The sequence below is a fragment of the Zalophus californianus genome, chromosome 5 (genome assembly GCF_009762305.2).
Source record: "Zalophus californianus isolate mZalCal1 chromosome 5, mZalCal1.pri.v2, whole genome shotgun sequence".
Taxonomy (NCBI): domain Eukaryota; kingdom Metazoa; phylum Chordata; class Mammalia; order Carnivora; family Otariidae; genus Zalophus; species Zalophus californianus.
This window is the reverse complement of record NC_045599.1, coordinates 121,704,809-121,715,816: the sequence shown is the minus strand read 5'-3', so window position 1 is coordinate 121,715,816 and position 11,008 is coordinate 121,704,809. Positions and strand designations below refer to the sequence as shown.

The 11,008-nt window shown below is 39.3% G+C and overlaps 1 protein-coding gene across 1 annotated transcript; it reads left to right on the top strand.

Annotated features, from left to right (window-relative positions):
- The first annotated feature begins 9,968 nt into the window (after positions 1 to 9,968).
- LOC113929351 (40S ribosomal protein S4-like) lies at positions 9,969 to 10,706 on the top strand. Its single transcript, XM_035727734.1, has one exon. It carries the CDS (start codon positions 9,969 to 9,971, stop codon positions 10,704 to 10,706), a length of 738 nt encoding a protein of 245 aa, XP_035583627.1.
- Positions 10,707 to 11,008: the final 302 nt, after the last annotated feature.

Below are 11,008 nucleotides of genomic sequence, written 5' to 3'. Positions count from 1 at the left end.
CAAGGGTCAACTATAATTAAAAACTATTACCTACTTTGCTTTCCAGCAATAACTCAAGAAGTTGAGAACAGAGAAATACATAACTAAAACCCAGCTGCATCACAGAAGATTAAAAAAATTTTTGAAAGCTCACAAGGGATCTTTTTATATTAAACAGGTATTAAAGCTAGGGACTTGTTGCATGAAAGTAACCACATCTACACATATACAATGAGATTAACCAAGATGTTCATGGGTTTTAGTTCAATAATAAAGAACTGGAGCCTGAGTCATAATCACAGCTGAGAAATTACATCTTAAAAACGTGAAAAAAAGAATGTAATAAAATGGTGTTGCCTTTAGGGAATATTGCTCTAATGGACTTGAAAAAATTATTTCTTCAACTTAAAAATTATTAAATCAAACATTTGATGAAATTTCTAAAAAGATATGAATCCAACCATAGTTCTTCTTGATGGAGAAATTCCATTTGAAGGATAAAAATGTTTAGTTGGCTAGGGCTGAACTAAATACAGAGCTTATTTTATCCTCTTCTTTGGTATTTATATAGGTTTCTAGAGTTTCTAGAGTTTCTTATGTTTATTCCATCATCAATGTAAACAACGATGTCTAGGCTCTTCCCAGGTTCAACTTTAATTTTAAAACCTATTTTTCAGGTCCAAGGTGGCTAAATCTCCAGTTGTCCCAATTTTGAGCACTTGAAATTACAAGAAATCTTTTGTTTTCTTAGATAATAGCACTGTTTTCCCACATTAAGATTTAAACTGTTTCCAGTACATTGCCACCTTACATAAAACCATCAAACCCCTTGGCACAAACATTGAGAATTTAAATTACCAATTGCTTACAGTGAGTGTTAACTATAATTTTAGGAAGAGGAAATTTGTTTCCAAATTCATTTTACTGGCCTGAGTCTGCACTGGAAAAGGAAAAAAGAAGAGTATCCAGTCTAGTTTTCTAACATTTCCCATATATCATACCTATTAAGAATAGGGACACCCTCAGTTCTCAACAGGGGTGCTGTTGGCATTATGATGCGAGAGTTCTTCATTAAGCCAGAATGTCTTGTATGCATTGAGGATTATTTGGCATCGCTGGCCTTGTACTCACTAAACGCCCGTGGCTGTCGCCAGTCATTATAACAATCAAAAACCTCCTCCACACATTTCCAAATGTCCTCTAGGGAGCAAACCCCCCACAAAAAAACCTTAAACCTCAGAGGAAGAACTAATTTTTTTAATGTGTCTGTTTATTATCCACTTACAGATAATGATTTCTAGGTTATTCACAAGTTATAGCCAAAGTTTTCTATAGTTTAATTTTTTAAAAAAGTATCAAGCTAATATTTTGTTTTTATTCCACCACAAGCTTAATATAAGCTCTAAAACTCAAATATATTTTATTTTATTGTAAAATGCAAATGTATTTTAAATTCTCAGTCAGGGCAAATGAAGTGGTTACCAAGTGGTAGACTGAACTGGCAGGTGCGCGTGCGCACACACACAGACACACACACGCACAACAGCTTTGTGACTTGGTTACATAATTTTCTGCAGGAAAAGGATACGTGGCAAATTTTTGAGAAACTGGCCTTCAAACATAATAACATCAAGCTGCTTAATCAGTACTTTAAGACTTCCTCTTTCAGTAAATCCAGAATTGTTCACAAACACACACACACAAAACAACCCTACAACTTCACTAGTCTTGAACACCAGTCTTTAAAGATGAGCAATATCAATAAGGGGAAACAGAATGAACAAATGAAAATATTAACAAGTTAGATTTGACAACAAGATTGCGCTTCAGTTAGTAATGACAAGATACTATGAGAAGTTTTGCCTTCCCAAATGCGTAAATAAAATCTCCACTCACCTCACATAAGACCTTGTCGCACAGCCACCTCCTATTAGAAAGGATACTATGTGCTGATGTGCTATAAAGCATAGTCTATAACACTTGGTTACTGACTTAATCAATTCAAATCTAGAAGTCGTTCTTTTTTTTTTAACCAGCCATTCCAAGGAATACAAACCTCACAGGCATGCTCACCAGTACAGGAAAGAGAATAATAATTTTTTAAAAAAGTGGAAAACTTACCATTTACCTATAACTTGAAGAAATACTTCAAGAAATACGGCACCTACTTCAGCTCAACAGCTAAGCCTCAAGAAACTTCATATCCCTTATGGGTTCTCGTCAGGAATCTCTGTATGTCCTGAAATGGTTAGGTGAGATGCACCTCTCTTCAAAAACATTCTAGTTTTTAAGACTTGGCTTCAAAATAAAATTTGATAAGGGGTGCCTGGGTGGCTCAGTTGGTTAGGCATCGGACTCTTGATTTCAGCTCTGGTCATGAGCTCAGGGTCATGAGATCGAGCCCTGTGAGGGGCTCACACTGGGCATGCAGCCTGCTTAAGGTTCTCTCTCTCCCTCTGCTCCTCCCCCTTGTGCGTGTTCTTTCTCAAAAAGTAAAAAATAAAACTTAATAAATGTTAGGTTGAAGATTAAATTGAGACTCACATATATTTTAGTGAGAAATCTCTATAAACTCTAACCTGGGTAAAACGTCTACATGTTTAAGTGACGTGGGAAACAAAGGCAAAAGAAATGTAGCTTAAATTAAACTCTCCTTATGGCGTGCAGCCCACTGACAGATCCCTGAAACATGCAGAGTGTGACCCTCTTCAGGGAACTCGTGGCTGCCTTCAGTGCCTTAATGCTTAAAAGTAACCTTATCTTGGCAGCAGCTAGCCCCTCAAGGTCCCCAAAGCCTTGCCTCCAGATTCCTTGGAGACTCGTGCTATCCCTAACCCCCACTAATTAAAAAGTATACAACCAGTCACTCCTCGTAATCCCAGTATGGCTCTTTCTGCCCACAGGTCCTGTCTGGTGAGCGGGGAAGGGGTAAGGTCTAGGCAGGGAGAGACAGGAGGCCCCTGAATCCCCTGATTAGGCTCACGCAGGAGGCCCTGTGACCAGGCTCACAGAAATCCCAGATGTGGAGAAACGCTGAGGCGTTCAAAACCAGAGATAAGGGAACATAATGAGACTACCTCCTTACGTCTTAAATGTCAGAGACGAGATCTCTCCACGACAGTTGCAGCTGGACCACTAAAAATTACCAAACTTCAAAGAAAAAGTAAATATGGTACTACGAGTGGGAGAGACGTCGGGAGGATTTAAGCTCCCTGGTCAGTTCTCAATGGAAGACTGCCCCTAAAAGCCCTCGGTGACAAGCCATTCGGGAGCCCCCTCACTCTAGAGAGCTTGTTCCTTTCCTTTCTGTTCTCACCTTCACTTAATAAACGTTCACTTCACTTCACCCTTTTGTGTCTGCGAGATTCATTCTTGGACTCCGTGAGATGAGAGCGCCGCAACCCTGCAACATAAGTTTCTTAAAACTTTTTTTTTTTTTTTTTTTTTAAGTGATCAAGTTTATTTTAGAAGCAGAAGCAGCAGGACTAGGAAGGAGGGATGAGAACAAGACACGAGTCCCTCTTGACAGTCCAGATCCAGCCCAGGCTTTGTCTGTGTGTGTGATCCCGGCTACCCAGCAGCCTCCACCGGCCTTCTCCTTCCAGGACAGGGCGTGAGGAAAACCTGGGAGGAGGTGAACCTTCCATGAGGGTGGAGGTGGGATAAATCGGCCCTGGGTCCCTCTGGACCAGGTGGACAAGCCAGAGCGCCCACAGCACCCTTGGCAATGCAGACAGAGGCACAACTCTGTTGTTCTGTTTTCTGTCTACCATTTTTAATTCTGTTTTCAACAAACACAAATTAAACATGAAATAACTTTTTACTCCAATTTTTAACAATCATGAATTCAGGAAAAGAACTTTGGAGTTGAGTCTAAATATTTACGATCTATCTTACAATTAAAATTTTGCAAATGGTAAAAACAGTAGTTTAAGAACTATTTGATGCTCAGGGCACCTGGGGGGCCCGGTTGGTTAAGGGTCCGACTCTGGTCCTCAGTGCAGGTCTTGATCTCAGTGTGGAGAGTTCAAGCCCTGCCCCACCCAGTGTGGAGCCCACTTAAAAAAAAATGTTTAATGCTCACTTACAAGTCCAAAAGTTATTAACATCTGTTATTTCATTTTTTAATTAAATTTTTAATTTCAATTCCAGTATAGGTAACATACAGTGTTACATTAGTTTCAGGACCTTTTATTTCATTTTTAAAGAGATTTTTAAAAATAGCAACATCACTACACCAGAAGGGGTGATTCTTCCTGCTTTCAAAATACTTTTCAAATTCTATTTTTGACTTTGGAAATACAGACATTCAATTGAATGAAACATACTAACTGCTGTAACAAGCAAGACATGTTCTTTCGGGGCAAGAAAAACAACTTGCAAAAAAAGAAGAAAAAAGTCCTGCCAATATACGATAAGGGAGTAAGCAAGTTCTACTTTTTCCTTCCTTCCTTCCTTTCTTCCTCCCTTCCTTCCTGCCTGCCTTCCTCCCTTCCTTCCTGCCTGCCTGCCTTCCTTCCTTCCTTCTTTCCCTTTCTCCTTCCTTCCTTCCCTTTCTTCTTCCTTCCTTCTTTCCTTCCCTTTCTTCTTCCTTCTTTCCTTCCTTCCTTCCTTCTTCCGTCCTTCCTTCCTCTCTATTTTCCTTTCTTCCTTTCTTTTTTCTTTCTTCTCTTATCCTTCCTTTCTTTCAGATTCCACTCTTCCTAAAGCATATTTCACAAAACTGCAACTGAAGAACTGAGGTGGACAGGGAGGAGGAAGAAAGTACAGACAGAAAATGAAGAGGGCTAGATCACAGCCAACAGAGAATTTATAATGTACGGCCCCACTCCAAGATGGGAAGCAGCTTCAAGTAGTTTAAAATGGAGCAGGAGCTCCGGTTTGTACCGTGGTGTGAAAATCAGGAAGGAATTCACCACCAGAAACCAATTTGCCTTCCCATTGCTCCACATTCTGCTTCCTGCAACCTTCCTCCTCAGCAAGGGCCTCTGTTCTACTACTTGTTCGCTCGCTTGGAGGACTTCCGAGCACACACAGCAAACAGGAAGTTTGAGTTTCCCGGGATGACTTAAAAGACCATTTTCAAGACTATGCATATGGGTGGATAGGGCCTACATAACTCATTTGCAGATCTGGGAATGAAACTCAATCTTTGTTTATGTTCCCATTCTTAGTAATCACCAAACACTGGAAGACATTCTTTGATTTAGGACAATGGATATTATCAGAAATTTTATTTCTCTGTATATTGTGACCCAACTGGTCATGACTGAACCTCATATGTCGTTGCTGTTTGGAGTCACTCTGAAAACAGGCGTTACAATATTGTGAAAAGACTTAACTAACTATATATATTTTATATATATATATATATATATATATATATATATATATATATATATATATATAAAGACTTAACTTAGGTACTATGTTTAGATATCCTGTAGAAGGTATACACGTAAAACAAATTAGTTATGCCCACCGTCTGAAAAGCATTCCTTCAAATGGAGGTACATTCTTCTTATGTCCTTGATTCTTTACCGATGGATCAGGAGGTAAAATAACAAGTTTTGTGTTTCAAATCATTTTGGCTAAAGTGTTTTCATCTTGGCCACAACCTAAGGAAAAAAGTTATTGCAATATGAAATGTTGGAGTCTATTAAGTCAGTGTGTTTCATTTTCATAATTGGGATTGAATGAAAGTATGGAGCCATTAATGAGGGAGTAAAGTGACCTAGACGGAAAATGAGCAGTGGAGCAGAAGGCTATTTCATGGAGTTATTTCCCCCACATTGACCATAGCAGTACTGATTGCTCGGGCAGTGACCAATAGAATAAGTGACCACGTGCTGGTAATTTAGAGGCCGACAGTCCCACTGTTTCACTTGAGAAGGATGAATCCAAACTTTAAGTAAGTTGGCTACAAGATGTTTGCTGGTTTAAGATGATTTGACTTTTTTAAAAGTCTAAATACAAGTTTTAGGTAATATATCTGAACAATATTCTTGTTTTAAGGTCATACGAATTCCTCCAAGTTCACATTCAAATCAAGGATGAGCTTCCCTCAAGGTTTGCGTTTGGTGCTGTCTTGTCTTATTTCTCATCACCATTATCCCTTCCAAATTTACCTGTGCCTCCCCTCCTCTGGGATCTCCCAGCTGTTTTTCTCTAAGCACTGCCTGGGGATCTGGATCTTGTGTGATAGATCTTCAGTGTATAGTGTCCTTATTTTTACAACCTACAAAGATCTGAACTTCTAAGAAATTTTTCTTAATTTTCTCTTCTATCAAAATCTTGCCTCTCTTTATGGCTTTGGATTCAAGCTACCTAATCTTTTTTTTTTTTTTTTTAAGTAACCTAATCTTAATCAAACTTGTTACAGTGCTTGTTACAGTATGTCCCATTTCCAGGATATATTTCTATGTTTAGCAAAGGTCATCTGGAGCCATAACACATAAGCTCAAATACAGACGAGACTCCCCTCCTCCAATATCATGGCACAAATGCATGCCATTGCTCCCAACAAGGACCAAAAGAGGCAATATAGATGGTTTTATTATTCATCCCCATCACTGGAAAACAGCATGAAACACCTGTGTTTTCTAATGTATGCTTGTGAAGTTATGGGGTAGGGGTTCAGCAAAAACATTCATAGTAATGACAGGCAGACTATTCATTTCCCTCTCATAACATAAACCAGAATCAAGTCATTGGAAGCCAATTTTGAATCTGAGGCTGATAATGTTTCCTGTATCCTGCTATTATTTTTCTCCCCAGCATGTGCTCAATGAAGATAAGTCTTGTGAATAATTATCTGACTGCATAAAAGCATTAGGCCAGGCTCCAGTGAGGTACCACAGCTGTGCTAGGGACCAGATAGCAGAGAAAGAACAGCACTCAGGGCTTTCTTCATCATACATCTCCACCATGACTAGTGTAGTAGAGAGAACACAGGACCCAGAGTGGGGTGGTCCCAATTTTCCAGGGTAGGTCATGAGACACCAAGGGTGTAGGAGCCAACAGGTGAAGTCATCTAAGAAAAGAGCCAACAGGACTGTTCTAAGCTATGTATTTCCTAAAACCTGGAGGTTGAGATGATTCTTTTAGTCTCTCCTCATGTGGAAGGGAGGCAGCCAAGATGTTACAGTGAACTTGAGCCTCTAAGATAAAGCCAAAGTGTAGGAGAAGCTCGATGATTCCTAAGCATATACTCTAAAGTTCTTTCTCTGGAAGTATTTGCAGTAGGTTAAACAAAACCAACTCCTTAGAACATGTATAAGTCTCTCCTAGAAAGGGCCAGGACTTCGCTGATGTGCTGCTACCTGTATCCACTCCTCTGACCAAATTGCAATGTTTTGTTTATTTAATTGATGGCTTTCTTCTCATTGGGCTCGCTGCCACAACCAAATGGAGATTTCTCAGCCTGCCAAAGGGTTGAGTCTGGACTGTTTGCCTATGCCTTGAGGCTAGCTTTTTGCTTTCTCTCTAATTTTTTAAAAACTGTCTTAAAGACATGACTTTAAGCTACATTAGAACCAGAGGAAAATATCAGCAAATCCCACTGAAAAGAGTAAGTGAATAGCCTCAGGGGTTTGTGCCCCAAAGGTCAGATTTAATCCACTATCAGTTCTGTCTGGGAGTCAAAATCAGAAGATTTTTGAAAGGTCTAGGTATTTTCTTCATAATTAAGTCAAGAGTGGTGAGTCTACTCAGTGGGGGCCTATTTTTAAAATAAACTAAAGCCTTCCTATTCAACTCAAAATACAGGTGGAGTCAAGATATGTGTATATAACATCAGTACATAAAGGATAAAAGTGAAATATCCATTCTTTCCCTCAGATGATTTGTTTCTGTGACATAAATGCATGTGGTTCCTGAACATTGTTCCGTCTTCAAATCGATTTGGACCGATACCTGCAAAAACAAGAAAACACAAGAAAGACCATAGTAAGATAAGGAGTAGATGTTTCGAGGAAAGTGTGAACAAATATGAAGAAAATTTAGGAAGATTTTATGGCCCTTAATGGAAGAGAAATCGTAGAAAAATCGATGCACCGCTCAGTGCCGCCGTGAGGGGTGGCTGGCTCCTACTAGTTTCTGCTCTAGTCTGCAGTATGTCTACACAAATCTTTCCTTAACTTAGAACATTTTGAAGAAAACATCTGTGGGCAGAAAACAATGGCTCAAGGAATTTCCATAGCAAACCATTTTGATACCAACAAAAATCACTGGAGCAAACATGGAAGTCTCATCCCTTTTGTCTGGCTTTCATTAAGACAAATTGAATGTTTACTGATCACCCAGGGCATATCTATGTAGTCCAATTGAACTGCCTGAGGGGAAAATGTCTTTGTGAATGAGAGGGCAGGAGAGATTTTGGAAGCTTTTCTCTGATGTATAGCAAATATCAGCACTTCTTTTTGGAGGAGAATAGCTTTAATTGCATCCTTGCATTCATCAAAAATGAGAATACAATTTTCTGAGAATATTTCAGCAAATCTCTTGCATTTAGACATGGGCACTGCCTGGGAATCAGAAAGCTAGACTCTGGTTTAGTTTGGGTAAGGCTGTCTGGGACCTTAGAAAAGGCTGCTCACCCCTTGGCTTCATCTTTCCCATCTGTAAAATGTGGAGATTCACAAGTATTTTTTTTTTTTTACTTAGAAGAATTTTAAGATCCCTTATAGTGCCAATATTCTAGAAATCTATGCTCCTTCCAGACAGCTCAGAGAAAGAAAACCATGTCTCTAGCACACGTCTTGTTCATTATAAGTCATAAAAAATTAGGATAATACCATGGTTTGAGTAACAAAGAAATTTTTGTCTTTGTGAACAACTGTGTTTTTTAAGCTTACTCCAATTGAGAATTGTAGAGCAAGTGGAAATAGAACTTGTAACAGTATGTCTCCGTGTTTCTCTAGTTCAAATTTCCTCCACGACTGAAGAAGTATGTGTCAACATATCACTGTATAATTTCCAAAAGTTGTGAAGTAGACAGATTAAAGTTCTTTTTATCAAAACAGCACAAAAGTTCTGAAGAAGATAAACAAAATGCAATAAATTGGACAGGGCTCTGGAATTTAGCACCTCAGTCAGGGAAGAGATGATGGACTAAAATGTCTTTATAGGCAAGCAGGTCCATGAAGTATGGAGCATGTTGGCCTGGCCTGCCTTTGCCGATGACAAGCTGTGTGATGGAAGACAAGTCCCTTAGGCTCTCTGTTTCCCAGATTCCTTGTCTGTAGAAGAAGGGATTGGAATGGATATATTCCCAACAACTTTCAGTCTTAGAGTCTTATGACTCTGTAAGGAGAGATTAAAATGCCATTAATTACAAATTACTAATGTAAACAAATTGCACAGATACATATTTTAAATCCTTAAGACAATAAATTTTTCAAAGATACTCATTTACTTATAAATTATTCATAAGTTAATTAAAACTAACAGGGTCACGTGACTTTAGATATGAAAGAGACCTTAGCAGTCAGTACCAACTGTTATAAAACTGCATCATAATTATTTGTGAATGTGCCCCTTTCCTTGTGCATTCTTTGAGGAAATACTCTTGTGTTTCTTTGTATCCTCAGTACTTAGACCAGTACAGATAGAGAGTAGACACTAAGTAAAGATTAATCAAATAGATTTTGCAGATAAAGAACCAGGAACTCCGAAAAGGCCCGCTAAGCTGCCTGAACTCACACAGGTAGCTAGATTGGAGCTTCTGCCTCTTCTGAGACCCAATCCACGGAGAGCTGGTTCTTTTTTAAGGCCAAATTGAGAAGTTTTTTTCAAAAAGTGTCATTGGCAGTGCATCTTTTCCATGAAAACAGGTCTTTTAAGGATTTTAAGGCAGGCCAAATAAAATTAAAGGGAGAATAAGGCACAGAATAAATATCCAGTAACTATTCATTGATTGATTTAAACTTGAATCAAATTACTGTATCTTCTTTGAAGTAATTATTTATCTTTTCACGCCTAGCGCAGCCATGGCTTGTGGTCCCAAGAAGCATCTGAAGCTAGTAGTAGCTCCAAAGCAGCAGATGCTGGATAAACTGACTGGTGTGTTTGCCCCTCACCCATCTACTGGTCCCCATAAGCTGAGAGAGTGTCTCCATCTCATCATTTTCCTAAAGAACAGACTTAAGTATGCCCTAACAGGGGATGAATTAAAGAAGATCTGTTCGCAGTGTTTTATTAAGATTGATGGCACGGTCCGAACTGATATAACCTACCCTGCTGGTTTTATGGATGTCATCAGCACTGACAAGAGTGGGGAGAATTTCCACCTGATCTATGACACCAAGGGTCGCTTTGCTGTTCATCGGATTGCACCTGAGGAGGCCAAGTATAAGTTGTGGAAAGAGAGAAGGATCTTTGTGGAGACAAAAGGAATCCCTCATCTGATGATCCATGATGCTCACACCATCCGCTGTCCTGCTCCCCTCAGCCAGGTGGGTGCCACCATTCAGACTGATTTGGAGACCGGAAAGATCACTGATTTCATCAAGTTTGACACTGGTAATCTGTGTATGATAAGCAGATGTGCTAACCTGGGAAGAATCAGCAGAGAGAGACACCCTGGGTCTTTTGATGTAGTTCATGTGAAAGATGCCAATGGCAACAGCTTTGCCACCCAGCTCTTCGACATCTTTTTTTATTGGCAAAGGCAACAAACCATGGATTTCTTTTCCCCATGGAAAGGGTATTTGCCTCACCATTGCTGAAGAGAGAGACAAGAGACTGGCAGCCAAACAGAGCAGTGGATGAAATGGTCTCTAGATGACATGATTAGAAGTCTTTATACTTAATTAAAGATAATACAACATGATAAAATAGTGATAAAGTTATATTTCTGTGGTAGCTATTCCCAAGACGATCACCTTTATTTCTTCTTTGCCTATATCACATGCCATCAAAGGATGAAGTCTATTTCTCCACACCCTTGAATCAGCCTGTCACTGCTTTGACCAAAAGAACACAGTGAGAGTGACACTCCATCAATTCTGATCCTGATCTTTAGGATGAT